The sequence below is a fragment of the Pseudopodoces humilis genome, chromosome 29 (assembly GCF_049639895.1).
Source record: "Pseudopodoces humilis isolate 2021_Gansu_Grassland_sample_001 chromosome 29, ASM4963989v1, whole genome shotgun sequence".
Taxonomy (NCBI): domain Eukaryota; kingdom Metazoa; phylum Chordata; class Aves; order Passeriformes; family Paridae; genus Pseudopodoces; species Pseudopodoces humilis.
In genome coordinates this window covers 4,731,954-4,749,071 of record NC_142228.1, presented here as the reverse complement: position 1 = coordinate 4,749,071, position 17,118 = coordinate 4,731,954, and the positions used below count along the sequence as shown (strand labels likewise).

At 59.9% G+C, this 17,118-nt stretch overlaps 2 protein-coding genes across 2 annotated transcripts in view; both read left to right on the top strand.

Annotated features, from left to right (window-relative positions):
* The first annotated feature begins 2,696 nt into the window (after positions 1–2,696).
* On the top strand, positions 2,697–12,052 carry LOC102101369 (vasoactive intestinal polypeptide receptor 1-like). Its single transcript, XM_005532549.2, has 13 exons — positions 2,697–2,831; positions 4,570–4,684; positions 7,434–7,541; positions 8,372–8,481; positions 8,652–8,749; positions 9,178–9,310; positions 9,953–10,106; positions 10,596–10,656; positions 10,889–10,955; positions 11,061–11,152; positions 11,346–11,475; positions 11,746–11,787; positions 11,960–12,052. The coding sequence occupies exons 1-13, from the start codon at positions 2,697–2,699 to the stop codon at positions 12,050–12,052; spliced, it is 1,338 nt and encodes a 445-aa protein (XP_005532606.2).
* A 4,843-nt stretch (positions 12,053–16,895) lies between these two features.
* The window catches only part of SCN4A (sodium voltage-gated channel alpha subunit 4), a 43,660-nt gene continuing 43,437 nt past the window's right edge, over positions 16,896–17,118 (top strand). Inside the window, exon 1 of the mRNA XM_088068101.1 lies at positions 16,896–16,991. The gene's annotated coding sequence lies outside the window, so the exon portion shown is untranslated. The remainder of the gene's footprint in view (positions 16,992–17,118) is intronic.

Sequence of the window (17,118 nt, the reverse complement as noted above, 5' to 3'; positions counted from 1 at the left end):
GATCTTCATCGTCCCCAAGCTGTCACCCAGCCGTCGAAGGCTTCGCTTCCTCCGAATTTCCCTTCCCAGATTTGTTTCCTTCCATGGAGCCCAAAATCCAGGAGGAGGCAGCTGGCGCGGGGCGGGGACCCCGCCTGGCTACATCCCTGCTGGGATGGAGGCAGCACAACCAGTGACCCCAGCCCTCCCCAAACGAGCGTTTGTCACCTGCAGGAGGAGTCCTGGCAGTGACTTCCTTCGCTTTGGGATCGGCTGATTCATCGCTAATTCCCGGCGGGATCAATGGGAACAATGCCCATGCTTGCGGGACAGCCCCTGAGGACATTCCCTGGGGCTCGGCGGGGACACAGCCACCCTTCCCCTCCACCCATGTGCAAATCCTCCTGTCCTGCCCCGTCCTGCCCCGTCCTGTCCCCACTGGCGCTGGCACACGGGTGGACACCGCCACCTCCTACGGGACCCCTGGTGGAGCCCAGACCGGGCTGGATTTGGGTTCGGCATCTGCAATCCAGAATTTGGCCTCATTTATTTCCCTCTTGCTCCTGCCCAGGGGGCAATGACCCGAGGCCAGCAGGGCTGGGCAGATCGCCCCGCACCGGGAAGGAGGTCGGGCCACCATCGCCTGTCCCAGCTCCTCCCGGCTGGGAACAGCCGGGAATGTGTGGGCTGGGAATCACCCGAAGGATCCCCGGAGCTCCCCATCCTGCTGGGAAAGGAGAGAGGAGTTCCCATCCCACGGCGAGGACTTCCCGATTTCCTCCGGCTCTCCAACCAGCCCGGCCGCCTCCCAGCCTGGGGACAAAGCCCGCAGCCCGTTTGCCACGAGACGGCACCAAAGTGGCCTTGTGGGGACACCCGGGGCACCCGGAGATGGCACCGAAGTGGCCCTGTGGGGACACCCGGGGCACCCGGAGGCCACCCCCGCCCCCCCAGAGCAGCCCCTGGGGCGGTGCCAAGGTGGGCGCGGGCTTCTTCCAGCAGGGATGGTTTAATCCGGGCTTTAGGCTCGTCCCAAGTGTTTATTGGCTGCTGGAAAATGAAACGATTCATTTGAGCGGTTCCATTTCAGATGTTAATGAGCCTGGCCCGGCCTCGGCAGCTTTGGTGTCACCAGAGCCCCGGGCTCAGCCTTCGCGTCCTCATCACGGCAAAGGAGGCTCGGAATCATCGCAGACCCGGTTCTTCCATCCGCGGTTGTGAGGGTGATCTCATTTACACAAAACTTCTTAATAAGACCCCCCCCAAGATTTGGGATGGGACGCCCAGAGGCTCCCCTAAAACTGGGAATGGGACCCCTAAAAATGTCCCCTACTACTGGGGAGGGAGTTCCCAGAAACCCCCAAAAGTCTCCCCAAAATTTGGGATAGGACCCACAGAGACCCCTCCCCAGTATCAGGGATCCCTAAAGTCTCCTCTAAAGTTTGTGTGGAAACCCCAGAGACCTGCAAAAAAATTCCCCAAAAATTGTCCAGAATGAGAAACTCTCTCATAATCTCCCCAAAACTGGGGATGGGAACGCTAAAGTCTCCCCAGAATTGTGGGTCCCATTATTAAAATAATTAAAATGATGACGTTTGAGTCAAAATTCCCCTTGCTGAGGGGGCTGGGGATTTCCAGCAAGAAGAACTCTATAAATACATTTATTTTACATATCCACAATACATATTTTATACGTATTTATATATTTACATATACATAATTTTATTTTTTTTCTGTAAGAAGAGCCCAGGTGATGCTTGGGGGTCTGGATCGAAGGGCAGCCCCATCCCTGAGGGAGATCCAGGAATGCATCTCCAGGTGTTCCCGGCTCTGTGCCCATCCCAGGTTGTTCCTGGGGTCCCCTAAAACCTCCTCTGCTCTGGCACCGAGGTGACAACACCCGGCACACACCAAAACACCAAAATCGCTACCCCAAACCCAGGGCTGGGCAGAGCTGGGGTCAGTTTGCAGAGGGGGTGGGGCTGTCACACACCCAGAGCCCATCCCAGGACTTTCTGGGCAAGGGGGGATATCGGGGAGGGGTTCGGGGTGTCCCGGGGATGGGCTGGGGCCTCCTGCAGGGAACGGCTCTGGCCTCCCGTGCGCGGTGTGACCCCCGGTACCCGCACCCATCCCTGCCCCCCGCACCCATCCCGGGACCCCGCACCCATCCCGGGACCCCGCACCCATCCCTGCCCCCCGCACCCATCCCTGCCCCCGCACCCATCCCGGGACCCCGCACCCATCCCGGGACCCCGCACCCATCCCTGGCATCCGCACCCATCCCTGCCCCCGCACCCATCCCGGGACCCCGCACCCATCCCTGGCATCCGCACCCATCCCTGCCCCCCGCACCCATCCTGCTCCCCCAGCCCATCCCGGGTACCCGGGGAGCCGGGAAGGGCTCGGTGTCCCCGCTGTGCCCCCCGAGCCGCCGGTGCGTGCCGGGGGGCGCTGCCAGCCCGGGGGTCCCTCCCCGAGCCCAGCGGGGGCAGGGGGAGCGGAGGGAGGAGCCTCCCGGTCCCAGATCCCGCAGCGGTGGCATCCAGGCTCGCGGAGAGAGCCCAGCGCGCCGGGCACAGCGGGGGGACACGGGCGGGGGACACCGGGCGGGACCGGGACCCGCGGCAGGGAAGGGTCCTGAGGGACACGGAGCAGGACAGGGCTGGGAAGGGCAGAGGGCAGTGGGCAGGAAGGTGCTGGGGCACCCCCGGATCATGAAGGAGGAGCTGGGCTGCCCCCAACCCCTCGGGGGCAGAACCGGGACCCCACTGGGTGCAGCCATCGGGGGGCCCTGGCAGCCGCCCCGGCCCCGCTCGCTGCTGCTCCTGCTGCTCCTCCCCACGCTTCAGGTGAGTGGCCCTGGGGACAACACGGGGACAGGGTGGGGGGCACTGGCGGTCCCCCCATGCCAGCCACCCTGGGGCCCGGGAGTGAAGGGTGGGGGCTGCCCATCCCATCCCATCCCATCCCATCCCATCCCATCCCATCCCATCCCATCCCATCCCATCCCATCCCATCCCACCCCATCCCATCCCATCCCATGGATCCCATCCCATCCCATCCCATCCCATCCCATCCCATCCCATCCCATCCCATCCCATCCCATCCCATCCCATCCCATCCCATCCCATCCCATCCCTGCGGGTCCCCCTTGGGGACTTTCCCCACAGCTCCTGGGGACAATGTGGTGACAAGGGTGGTGCTGGGGCCTCCCAGGACAGAGGTCCCACGGATTCAGGTCCCAGAGGTGATCCCTTGGGAATGGATCCTCCATCCCACATCACCCAGTGTCCCACACTCCTTGGAGGAGCCCTGAACTCCCTGGGGAGCATCCACAGGCACAAGGGCTGGGATGGCTGCAGGGTGCAGGGGACAAGGACAAGCGTGAGTGATCCCCACCCCAGGACATGGCAATGGTTGGCACCAAATCCCTGCGGGAATGGGGGGACATGGGGTCCCTGCCAGAGTGAATGAAACACCCCTGAACTGGTCAGGCTGCTCTGGGGAAAAAGGGGAAGGGGAAAGGGGAAGGGGAAAGGGAATCTGGGCTGTGGGAGCACTGGAGGCTTGGAGGGTGTTAGAGTCTTATGGCGTCAGGCCCCTTCCAGGGGGGAAACTGAGGCACAGCAGGAATTCCCTGCCCTGCAGGGAGCTCTGCACATTTCCTGTTCCTGCTGCATCATCCTGGCCCTGCTGCCATAAATAACAAATCAAACCCAGCAGGTCTGCAGCTAAACAGGGGTGAGAGAAGCCCCTCTGCCCCATCCATCACTGGTAGGATGGAGAATTCCTGGGCTTTCTCAGTGCTGTGCCCAGAGCCATCCCCAAAATGCCTTTTCCAGGCTGGAAATCCCCTTGAAATCTTGTGTTCAGCAGGAAAAGGAAACAAAATTTCCTGGGGGAGGTGAAGGGACCCTGAGGAGTGGCTGCCTGGCCAGGGCAGGGCAGGGCAGGGCAGGGCTCAGCCAAGGGATGCTCCAACATCCACACTTCCCTCTGTTGGGAAGTTCATGCATCCATCCTCATCCCTCTGTTTCTCCACAGACACCTCTGGCCCCTCACCTAAAACAATCAGCAATCCAAGCCCAGCTCTTGGCCCCAGATCCCTGTCCCAGACAGCCCTGAACCCAGATCCTGCAGGGATGCTTGGGAACGGGCAGAGATGTGTGGGAATGAACATGGATACATGGAAATGGGCACAGACACTTGGGAACAGACAGGGGTGCATGGGAATGGACAGACAAAGTTCCTGGCCTGCTCTCAGTTCAGCCTCAGTCTCCCAGTTCTCCAGCGAGGAGCCAAGGAGGCAAATCCCAAAGCAGGGATTCCCAGACAATCCAATCCCTGCACACTGAGCCACCACGTCTCTCACATTTTTGGGATCTGGACATTCTCCCTGGTGTTCCAACACCTCTGCAGGCAAAGCCCAGAGCTGGGAATGTGGGAGGTGTCCGTGCCCCTGGCAGGGGGAACGGGATGGGCTTTGTGGTCCTTCCAAGCCAACTCCATTATTCCATTTCCACAATTCCATGAACCCGATTCCACAGTTCCATGATTCTCCTGCCTGCCCTTTCCCCTTCTCCCAAGGTGCGAGGGACTCATCCCGACTGCTCCGTCGTCCTCCACTTCCAGAAGCAAGAAGCGGAATGTCTGGAGAGGATCTGGAGCGAGAGCCAAACCCCAGCTCTCCCTGGGCAGGAAGGTGAGGGTGAGCCTGGGATCAGCTCCCTTGGGACCAGGGCAGGAATTCCTGAGGGGTCCTTGGAGGGTGACCCATGGTAGGGGATTGCAGAGTGCCCATGGATGTGGAAACGAGGGGATTTCCAGGGAAATGGAGAGCAGCACCAAGGCAAAGGACAAGGAGAATCCCTGCAGAGCCCCAAAAATGCAGTTGGAATGGGATAGAGGGGATTGAGGGACACAACAGCAGGAACTCAGACCTGGTGGATTTAGAGAATCAGGGAATGGCTGGGACTGGGAGGGACCTTAAACCCACCCATTCCCACCCCAGCCATGGCAGGGACAGCTCCCACTGTCCCAGGCTGCTCCAGCCCCAATGTCCAGCCTGGCCTTGGGCACTGCCAGGGATCCAGGGGCAGCCCCAGCTGCTCTGGGCACCCTGTGCCAGGGCCTGCCCACCCTGCCAGGGAACAATTCCTGCCCAATATCCCATCCAGCCCTGCCCTCTGGCACTGGGAGCCATTCCCTGGCTCCTGGCCCTCCATCCCTTGTCCCCAGTCCCTCTCCAGCTCTCCTGGAGCCCCTTTAGGCCCTGCAAGGGGCTCTGAGGTTTCCCCAGAGCCTTCTCACCCCTCCAGGGATGGCTTCACAGAATATGGCAGTGTTGGATCTGCCCATGTCCCTGGCAGAGCCCCCTTGATCCCCCTGCACTAATGCCAGGGCTGTGGCCACCAGCACCGGGGTCACTCTGTGGTGTCACCATCTCACATCTGCTCCCCTTCCTCATTCAGCAAATTTTACAGCCAAACTTTTTTTGAGCAACTCAATTTTCCCATATCTGGGATTTTAAACAAATTAACTTGCTGAAAAAAACAATTTTCAAGTGCTGCTTTTGGACATCCTTTTTAAAATTGCATCTCAGTTTCCATCCAAAGTGGAATAGCCCAATCCCAGGCAAAAATTGTCACCAGGAGAATAAGGAATGCGTCATTCCAGGGCTTTAATCTCATAGCATTGGAAAAATTAAGCAATAAATGCATATGAAGACGCATAATTGCTTAAGTAACTCAACAGAGATGTCATTTATTCTTCAGCTTAGGGGGGAAAAGCCAATTAGATTGGAAAAAGCCCATTTTGCAACCTGAATTTTGCCAGCCAAGGGGAAGGAATCTCACTGCAGGGAAATATCTGAGAAGCAGGAATGCATAATGAAAACCTGGGTTTAATCCCAAGGTTGCTGCTGCCCCCAGTCCACCTGAGCTTCATTCACCCCTTCCTCTGCTTGTGCCAGCGTGGGAGCTGTGAGCGAGGACAGGCTCAGATCCCATGGACAGAGTGGGAGGGCTCTGGGAACAATTCCTGCCCAAAATCCCATCCAGCCCTGCCCTCTGGCACTGGGAGACATTCCCTGGCTCCTGGCCTTCCATCCCTTGTCCCCAGCCCCTCTCCAGCTCTCCTGGAGCCCCTTTAGGCTCTGGAAGTGGCTCCAAAATCTCCCTGGATCCTTCTCCTTTCCAGGTGAACACTCCCAGCTCTCCCAGACTTTCCTCATGGCAGAGATCTTCCATTCCTCGCACCATTTCTGTGGCATCCTCTGGACTATGGGGGCTACAAATTCCAGTGGAGGTCCTGGAGATGCTCCAAAGGCTCCTTTGGAGCCAGGCTGGGAGAGCTGGGAATGTTCACCTGGAGAGGAGAAGCTCCAGGGAGAGCTCAGAGCCCCTTGCAGGGCCTAAAGGGGCTCCAGGAGAGCTGGAGAGGGACTGGGGACAAGGGATGGAGGGCCAGGAGCCAGGGAATGGCTCCCAGTGCCAGAGGGCAGGGCTGGATGGGATATTGGGCAGGAATTGTTCCCTGGCAGGGTGGGCAGGCCCTGGCACAGGGTGCCCAGAGCAGCTGGGGCTGCCCCTGGATCCCTGGCAGTGCCCAAGGCCAGGCTGGACATTGGGGCTGGAGCAGCCTGGGACAGTGGGAGGTGTCCCTGCCATGGCTGGGGTGGGAATGGGTGGGATTTAAGGGCCTTCCCACCTAAACCATTCCAGGATTCCCTGCTTCCACGACCCCAAGAAATGAAGTGACTGATCCCAATTCTATGCTCACTTCCCTGATTCCCCAAGCAAAAACCAAGCCTCACTTTGGCACTGTAGATGCAAATCCTTCCGTGCCTGTACTGACACCCCCAGGCTGAAATCCGAGGAAACTCATCAGACTTGTCCAATTCCACATTCCCTGGCTGGCAATGGATGTGGCTCCAGGTGAACAATGTGGATCTGCAAGGTTAATGATGGAGCTGTGCTGGGACAGGAGCTGGCCTGGAACGGGATGTCCTTGTCCCATCCCATCACGAGTTCCTCCAGGTCCCGAGTCTGCCTGGCCGTGCTCATTCCCAAGGAAATTGGAGAGCGATTTAAACGGGAACTGAGTGCTGGATAGGGAAAGTTGTTTAAGGCGATCACTCGCAGCAAGCTTTGCCTGACTTCCCCCTGTCCTTGGGGTACATCCCGAGCTGAGCCTCCAGGTGCAACAATCCAGCATAAATCTGCGTTATTTTAGGAGCCGGGGCAAATCCCTGCCCACCCCACAGGCAGGGTCTGATGCAGCCCCGGGAGTTCCCAGGTGCCAGCGCTGGGAGAGGATGTTCCCAGGAGCACAGCCGGGATGCTCCCGGTTCCTGCGGGGCCCGGCCCTGGATCGGGGGACAGCGGCGGGGCTGCGGTGTCACCCGCACGTCCCCTCCTGGTGTCACCGCGGTCCCCTCTCTCCCTCCCCAGGCTGCCTGACGGAGTGGGACGGGGTGAGCTGCTGGCCCGCCCTGCCCCTCGGCCAGTCCCGAGCTGTCGCCTGTCCCGACATCCTGAACGTCTTCAAGAAGTCCGAAGGTCTGAATCCAGTGGGGATCGCTCACCCCGAGGGACCCACCCTGCCAGGGACCCCTGTGCCACCCCAGCCCTTCCCTGTGACCCCGCAGCTCCTGCCTCTCCAAAACAAATGTCCTTGGTGTAAATCGCATTCCAAGCAGGGGGCAGGAAAAGCAGAGATTCAGGGAGCTGCCACAGCAGGACCCAAATCCTTTCATCCTCTGTGGGCGGAGCACCTGGGGACCTCATCCTCCATCCTGGTGACACCGGGACAGTCCCCGGTGCAGTCCTTCCCCACACACCATCCCAGCCCTCCCGAGATGTCTCCATCCCTCTTGGAGGGCTGGGAAGGAGAGCTCCCACCCAGAGCATTCCAGCACTTCTGCAGTCTCCAAGCACTTCCTCAGACAGGAGTAATTTGGAAAATGCTGGGAAATGTTTGCTTTGGGGCAGGAACAGCTCAGGAGAGGCTTGATGGAGCCCTTACAGGAGAAAGGAGCACTTTTATTGCCTTAATTCCCAATTCCCATCCACTGGAGGGATCTGAGCTTGTTTTCACACCCAGCCCAAAGTTTTCCTGGCAGCTCTAGGCACGGGGCCAGAGGGAGTGATGGGATCCAGAAGGGATGGGGTAGCAATGGGATCTGGGAGGGAGTGATGGTGTCTGGGAGGGAAGGAGCAGTGATGGGATCCAAGAGGAGCAGTGGGATCCAGGAGAGATGGGACAGCCAGGCCACTCTTGCCCCACTCGGCACCACACTGCTGTCCCCATCTGTTCCAGGCTGGGCATTTTGGGGGTGCCATCAAAGGTGACACTCATGGCTCCCCTGAGGTCCTTCCTTGCCCTGCAGGGTGGATCCAGAGGAACTGCACCAAGTGGGGCTGGAGCCCCCCCAGCCCCCCCTACCACAGCACCTGCCAGCTGGAGCCCCTCAACAGCACCAATGACACCGAGACCAAGGCACGTGGGACCCCTGGGGCTGTGGGGACCTGTCCCCATGGCCCCCTTCCCCTCACTGGGCAAGGAACTATGGAGATGTTCTCCCGTCCTTGAGGGGGGAGCTGTCCCTGCTTGTCCCACACCAGCACTTCCCAGTCCATGTCCCCTCACTGTGCTGCTGTCCCTTCCAGAGAGGCCATTTTGTCACCATGAAGGTGCTCTACACCTGCGGCTACTCCACGTCGCTGGCAGCGCTGCTCCTGGCCATCGGCATCTTCTCCTGCTTCAGGTAGGGCTGGGAGCTGCTCCAGCCCCACGGGCTGCAGGGACACAGGATAAATCCCAGCAGGGATAGCTGTCCTCGGCCTGTCCCCTCCTGGAAAAGCCAGGACCCATCCCTGCCAACAGGAAAACTGGGAAGCCAGGAGAGGAATGGCAGCGTTGTCCTTCCCTGGTGGCCCTCTCACGTTCTGGTTTTGCAGATCTCCCTGTGCTGCAGATCTGGGCTCTCCAGAGGTTTCTGGGATGTTCCCTTGTCCCTGAGCAGCCTCAAACACAGCACAACCCTGCCCTTCCTGATTTTAGAGCAGGAAAGCTTCTCCAGGGCTTTGTGACCATCACCGGCAGTGATCCCTGGGCTGGGCTCCAGCCTGGGAAGGGGACACCAGGCACCTTCTCTGCCCCTGTTGGGGCCCAGCAGATCTCTCCCTCCTGCAGGAAGCTGCACTGCACCAGGAATTCCATCCACATCCACTTCTTCACCTCCTTCATCCTGCGGGGCACCGCTGTGTTCATCAAGGACAGCGTCCTCTTCTCGGACGAGTCCATCGACCACTGCACAATGTCCACGGTAAATCCCAAATCACAGCCTGGGAATGGGGCAGGGAGAGCAACGAGGGCTCATTGGGAAGGGGTTGGTGGGGCCCAGGCTGGATTTAGCACTGCAAAGAGAGAGAGAGAGAGAGAGAGAGAGAGAGAGAGGCTGTGAGATGGAGGAAATTCTGTCATAGGTGGCCTTGGGGAGGTTCATCATTTCTGCATCTTCCTCTGTGCAGGGAACAAGTTCTGTCCTCAAAGCTGCCACTGGCCTCAGGCTGAGTGTCCCCAGTGGTGTCCCCAGTGGTGTCCCCAGTTGGGCTAAAGCTCAGCACGGCCCCAGCAGCACCAGGATCTGCTCAAATTTGAGGTTTCCAATAAAAGCAGGAACTCCTGAGTGAAGATACAACACCAAGAGCACCACAGATACAACCACAGGGCTTTTTAAGGTCCTACAAAAGCCGCCCGTGGTCACCTGCCCGTGAGGCACAGGCAGAGCAGAACCTGGTGCAGGTGACTTGAGGGACAGGGGCAGAGTCCCTGGGGCTGCACTGAAAGGTCATCACTGAAAGGTCATCACAGGTGTCCCCAGGAGGGGGGACACAGGGGGTGACAATCCCGTGTCCCCAGGACAGGCTGTGGTGCACCCTGAGCTGTCCCCCTCCTCCCCTGGCAGGTGACCTGCAAAGCAGTGATCGCCTTCTTCCAGTACTCAGTGCTGGCCAACTTCTACTGGCTGCTGGTGGAGGGGCTGTACCTGCAGACGCTGCTGCTGCTCACCTTCACCTGCGACAGGAGCTACACCTGGGGCTACATCCTCATCGGCTGGGGTGAGCCTGGGGACACCCCAGACACCCTGGACATCCACGGGCAGGAACCAACCTGGGAATGGCCTGATCTGAGACTCACCTGGCCAGAGGTCCCCAGGGCTGCTCCCAGCATGTCCCACCCCAACATCTCCTGCCTGGCCTTGATGGGCACCCACCTGCTTCTCCTAGAGCCCAGAGCTGCTGGGGAAGCCTGGCCTGATCCAGGACAGGTTCTCCCTTCTTCCCACACCCACGTGGGGCTGGGAACACCCATCCCAGCCTGGGTGTGATGCAGGAGCTCAGGGCTGGGAGGGTGGCCAGGAGGTGGCACAGACACAGAACCATCACTGGGCACCATTTCCTCCTGGAGAAGGTGGGAAGGTTGTCACTTTCCTGCCACTTCCAGAACTGAGCTAGCCACATGTTTCTGGGGACAAGGGACAGAGGGGTGGCACAGAGACTTCCCAGAGCACTGGAGGGACCATCCCTGCCTGTGTCCTGTCCTTGCAGGTGTCCCCGTGGTCACAGTTGGGGTGTGGGTGTTCACCAGGCTCCAGTACGACAACCATGGGTAAGAGCAGCTGCCCCTTGGCCTTCTCCAGGCCACCTCAGCCACGTGTCCCAGTCCAAGTCCTGGGAAATGAACCTTTGGCATGGGATGCTCAGGAGGGGAGGACTGAGCCAGCACTTTATTTAAATGTTATTTCTGTTTTCTGGTGGGTCTCATGGCAAGAGGGGTGCAAAGGGGTCAGGGGGACACACGGGTCCCAGTGGGTGCCAGAGCCAGCTCTCCTGTCCCATAGGTGCTGGGATGACTACTCCAGCCCGTACTGGTGGGTGATCAAGGCTCCCATCCTCCTGGCCATATTTGTGAGTGTGCTCCCTGAGAGCCCCACCCCAGAGCCAGGGGTCCCACGGGGCCAGGGGACCCGGCCAGGGGTTGTGCAGAGCCTGAGATGTGGCTTCCCGGGATAGGTGAACTTCCTCATCTTCCTCAACGTCACCAGGATGTTGGCACAGAAGATCCGGTGCCCAGACCTCAGCAGAACCCACAAGCAGCAGTACATGTAAGGGGACAGGGCTGTGCCCATGGGGTCTGGGGTCCCAGGGCAGAGGGACCCTCCTTGGAGGAGCACAGAGGACAATCTTGGAGCCTCCAAGACCTGCCTTTCACAGAGAACCTACTTGGGGTTAAGACCAAGATTCTGGGGAGGTCTCACGGGGCTGCAGGAGCACCCAGACCCCTCTCACTCTCCACAGGAGGTTGACCAAGTCCACGCTGCTCCTCATCCCCCTCTTTGGGGTGCACTACGTGGTGTTCGCGCTCTTCCCCGAGCACGTGGGTGTGGATGCCCGGCTCTACTTCGAGCTGGTGCTAGGCTCCTACCAGGTGAGAAGGGCAGGGGAAGTCCCCATGGTCCCACCCCAAACCCCACCAGGAGCCCCTGGGATGTGGGACTTTGGCCTCTTTTAGGAGAGGGTGCCCCCATCCCCCTGGGGCAGGGCACAAGGGACAGTCTGGGTCTGGAGAACCTGGCACTGGTATCTTCTGCTCTGTAGGGGGACAGAGGTATGGGAGGAGGTAAAGGAGGGAGGAGATGAGCACAGAGCGGTCCAGCCCCTTCCTTGGGGTGAAAATTGCTCTCCCTGTCCTCCGCAGGGCTTCCTGGTGGCTCTGCTCTACTGTTTCCTCAACGGGGAGGTGAGTGTGTCCCCAGCCCAACCCCGGGCACCACAGCGGGCACAGGGACACCCCAAGGGTGCCCAAAAGCCACACGTGGGCACAAGGACAGTCCCCGCAAACCCTGCCCCCCCAATCCTCCCCTGGGTGCTGCCTGGTGTCCCTGGGTGCCAGCACCGTGGTGTTGCTGCAGGTCCAGGCTGAGATCAGGAGGAACTGGGGCAAGTGGCAAAGGTCCATGGAGAGCAACGTCTTCAACCTGGCCACCCAGGACTTCACAGCGTGACCAGGCCAGCGCTCCAGGGAAGAGCTGCTGGAGGAGCAGCTCCATGGCTGTGGTTCCAGAAAGACCCAACCCCCCTGATTTTGGAGGTTCTGGGTCTAACACCCTCAGAGGGTGGTGGGAACAACCATGGGAGAGGCTCTGCCTGCTCAGTGCTGGTGGATCTTGCACCTGTGGTGGCACCTCACCCCTTGGAGCTCTCACTGCTTTGGGGCAGAGTTTCAGGCAAAGGGAAGGGAAGTTCTCCACTTTTCTGCCTGAAACTGGGAAGGAAACACAAAATTCCTTTGCCAAAGGACAGCTGGTGGTTATTGTTTGCACTGGGAGGAAAACGAGCGGCCCCGATACTGAAGGGATTCACTGATGGATATTTTCCCCCTTCCTTGCTTCACAAAATTTCCCTTCTGGGGAACACAGCCAGGAGCCACCCTGGGGATAGGGGAAGGATACAGAGAGAGGAAAATCCCCACAGCTCTACAAGAGACCCCCAACAGCCTCAGGACCCAGTTCCTCAATTCCCAAAATGCTTCCCTTTCTCCCATGTCAGTTGATTGAACTGGAGATGTTCCCTTGCCAGGAGAGCTCTTCCAGTCCTTTGCACTGAGGAACTTCCCTGGGTTCATCTTCCAGAAATAAGAAAGGTTTTGCCAATAAAATCCATTCTCAAGTCCAGCCTCGCTTTTCAGAGGGTTGTTTTGCTCCACAAACCCAGAGAATTTGGGACTGGGGGTGCTGCAGGATGAAAATCCTGCCCATGGTGGAATACCTGGAAGTATCTCCCAGGCAATCTCTGCTTTTCCCCTGCCCAGCGAAGCTCACAGAGGGGAGATGGAGGAGGAAAACAAGGAAGAGCTCAAGGTGGGGGCACCACGAGCTGTCCCAGAGGTCCTGGGGTGCCCTGTCCCCTCTGGGTCACAGCTGCCCCCACCAGCCCACAGCCTGGCCCTGTCCTCTCACCATGACCATCCTTCATCCTCCCATTCTGAGCTGCTGCCCTGGCCACTGGTGCCTCCAGGAGCGAGAGGCCCCGGATGCCCTCTTGCCAAACTTCCTGGCCTCTCCCATGCTCCCAAGACCGGAGCCACCCGATCCCGGCCTCGCTTCTCACTCTGCCTGGGTTGTCATTTCTCCGTGGTGCCACATGTCCTTCCCTAAATAAACCCCACTTGCTGGCCCCTGTCCAGGCTGCAAGATCTCCAGAGATCCTGTCTGGGAGGGCACTGAGAGGGAAACAGAACGCCAGGGCTGATTTAAGGTGAGATGGGAGATGTCCCATTAAAAAACCCTCTAGAGCCAGCACATCCTGAAGCACCAGGAACCCTCCAGAGGAGCTCAGGAGATGGTAAATAAACCCACGTCTGCAGCCAGGAAGGGACCAGAGGTGAATAGAATACCTCTCCATCATTAGTGAGGATGGGAGCAGGGATGAGGCAGCAGCGGATTGAGCCAGGACTGGGGATGCTCAGTGGGAACATCTGTTTCCATAAAACATTGAAAGACTCTGGATTTTCACTGATTTCCAGCTGTGAACGGATTTTTAGGGTGATAAATGACCCCAAATAACCCTCTGGGATTGCTGGGCTTTGAACCCCATGGGACAGGAACCGCATGGGACATTGAACACCCTGCAGGACAGGAGCCCAGTGTGGATCCAGGAGGGGACTGGGAATCTCCCTTAGCCTGCAGGAAAGGTTTTCCAAAGGTTCCCAGCACGGACCATGTCCTGCAGCTGCAAAAAATCATGGAAAGGGATCTTAAAGGGTTGAAAGAGATTTAAAGCTCATGGCAGAGACACTTCCCACTGTCCCAGGTTGCTCCAGCCCCAATGTCCAGCCTGGCTTTGGGCACTGCCAGGGATCCAGGGGCAGCCCCAGCTGCTCTGGGCACCCTGTGCCAGGGCCTGCCCACCCTGCCAGGGAGGAGTTTCTTCCAAAAATCCTCATACACTTGGAGATTTTTTCCAACCTAAAGCATCACTGATGGTTTATCCTGTGCTCAGGGAGGCTGAGCCCAGGCAGAGCAGGGTCAGGTTTCCCCTTTCCCAGCATGGCCGGAGTGCCACAGCCTGGAATCCTCCTCAGCCGCCTGTCCCCGGGGTGCTGTGTGTCCCCGCAGGGCCGGAGCGGTGTGTGGGGACAGGGGACAGGGGACAGGGGACAGGGGACAGGGGACAGGGGACAGGGGTGTTTTGCCTGGGGCCGGAGGGTGGCACTGCGGCCCCTCCACAGCTGCTCGGGTGGCAGCGCTGGAGCCACCCGCGGACACAGCGGGGACACCCCGGGGGGACAGCGGCCACTGACCCCGGCTCCGAGAGTCCCCGAGAGCGAGGTAAGAGCCACACTGCTCTGGGGGAAGAGCTGGGACAGCCCGGCAGCGCCGGCCGGGTGCGGGTTAATCCGGGATGGGGACGGGAACAGGGAGCGCGGTGCCCGATGCTGCTCTCCGCGCCTGCATTCCCCCTCCTACGGAACCACCTGGGCGCAGAGGGTGCCCTGTGCTTCCATCTGCTCCTTCATCCCGCTTCGTGATGGTCCCGGTCCTGCAGCTCGGGGAATTCGCCCGCCCCGTGTCCCAGCACATCGGGAGCTGTCACCTTTCCCGGTGCGGGCAGCTCCGGTTCTGCCCAGACCCTGGGACCCTGCGCAGGGACCGGCAGAGCCCCAGGGACACCGGGACCCACGGCAGGGACAGCGCTGGCAGCACAGGGGAGCTGGAGAGGGACTGGGGACAAGGGATGGAGGGCCAGGAGCCAGGGAATGGCTCCCAGTGCCAGAGGGCAGGGCTGGATGGGATATTGGACAGGAATTGTTCCCTGGCAGGGTGGGCAGGCCCTGGCACAGGGTGCCCAGAGCAGCTGGGGCTGCACCTGGATCCCTGGCAGTGCCCAAGGCCAGGCTGGACATTGGGGCTGGAGCAGCCTGGGACAGTGGGAGGTGTCCCTGCCATGGCTGGGGTGGCACTGGGTGGGTTTAAGGTCCTTTCCCACCCAAACCATTCCCTGATTTTGTGATCCTGTGGTTGATCCAGCTCCACAAGCCAGGGCACCTCAAATACTCCAGGGTCCCAGAGGCTGGACCAAGCATTGCCCTAATTCCACCCTGGAAACCCAAGGACACATTTTTCTCACCCTGATCAGTGTTGCCAGTACCTCTGGATGCCCCAAGATCCCATTCCCATTGGGATTTACTTGGTGTTGCAGACAGAAATGTGCTCCTGTGCCCTGCTGGGGACCCTTGGTGTCCCCACACCCCACAGGGCAGGAGACACATCCCAGGGTTTCCAGCCTCACTCCAGGCCTGCTCTTGGTCTGGGAAAAGCAAAAATGGACCTGTGCAGCTTGAAAAATCTTCCTGTGCTGACAAGGCTGGGCTTGGGGCAGCTGCTGGGAGCCACCAAACATCCCCTGAATTCCCTGCTGTAACCAACAGAGCAAGTGGAAAGTCCCCACAGCCACAGCAGGAGGGTGTCCCTGTCCCTGTCCCTGTCCCTGTCCCTGCTGTCCTCACCAGCCAAACCCAGTGCACAGGATGCTCAGGGAATGCTCCATGCCGCTGGATCGTGGCTGTTGTTCTCCTGCCGAGCTCCCAGTGGGCTCCCAGTGCCAGCCCTGGGAGTTGCTCTGGTTCCCTCCCTCTCTTCCCTCGCTCTTTCCCTTGGCTTTATCCCCTCAGAGCCTGCTTGAGGCTCCAAGCCAGCCAGAAGAGCCACGATTTTTAATTGAAGAGATCCAAGTTATGCCTCCCAAAGCACACCTTTGGCATCCCCTGCTGGAGCTCATCCTGCACCAGTTTTCTCTGGAGAGCTGAATTGGCTCCTGCTCTGCCTTATTCCCACAGTCTCACAAAGGAAAGGAGAATCGTGAGTCTGAAGCAGAATTAGCCCAAGGAACTTCACTTCCCAGCTCCCTGGTGTCAGGACTGCTGGCCTGGCCATGGATGCGTTGATTGTGGAGGATGCTGGAGAGGACAGGGGCGAGGGGCTGGGCAGGGAAGGGACTGCAGCTCCACTGAAGCCACCCCAACACCGGGAAGTTTCTCCAGGGTGTTTTGGGACTGGAAAGGCAGAAATGATTCACAGAGGTAGTGGTTTTGGGGAGGTGATGAGCCCCTCTGCTGCTCCCCCCAGCACAGCCCCGGGCACCCCAAAAGGGCTGGCCCTGCAAGCTGGGTGTCTCTCCACCCTCTCCTCCTACACCCCGAGCACCCCACAAACCCCAAAAGTGCCTGGGCTTGGCAGGAGCTGCCAAAGGCCCCGCCAGGAAGCACAAAAGGGGAGACAACCCCAGGGCAAATTCCCCTCTGTGTGTCAGCCCGGCCGTGGCTCAGGGGCCCCGCGGGCAGGACAGGTGAGGCACCGGGCCAGGGATGCTCCTGGCGTGTTCTGCTGCAAGAGGGTGGGCGGGGGGGGACAAAAAAGTGACAGACCCCCCTCGTGTGCCAGCAAGAGGAGGAGCGAGGGTGCTCCAGGGCCCCGAACAATGGGAATGACGCTCCCAAAGAGCCACGGGCTCGGGGACAGCTCGGGCAGCGGCGTTGGCACCGAGAGCTCCCCCGCCCTCGCAGTTGTCCCGCTGCCCCTTCCAGCCCCTGTCACTGGCGGGGAGGCGCTGGCCAGGGTCGCTCCCAGCTCCCCTGCAGCTCCCCGGGCCGCAGCGGGTGCCGAAGGCAGCCCCGAGCCAGCTCCGCACCTGCGGCCGGGGCAGGGCCCGGGCAGGAGCCGGGCCCGGGGGCGATGGGGCCCGGCCGTGATTGGCGCGGCGGGGGACGAATGCCACAGCCAGGCTACCTGAAGGACCCCGCATGTCCTCAGGTTTCACTCATGACCATCTGACAGCAGCAGCAGCTGCTCTGCCAACTCGCCGAGCCAAAGCCTCCAGGAGTCGGAGAGGGAAATTCTGGCCCTAAAAGGTCTCTCCTTGGGATTTCACACTCTCCACCCAACAGTAAGTACTGGGGTCAGCCCTGGGCCGCTGCCAGGGCCCCGGGCAGGGGCTGCAGGGTTTTGGATGTCCCCAGGTTTGTCGCTGTCGCTGTGCCTGGAGCTCTGCCGGCAATGTCCCGGGGTTTGCG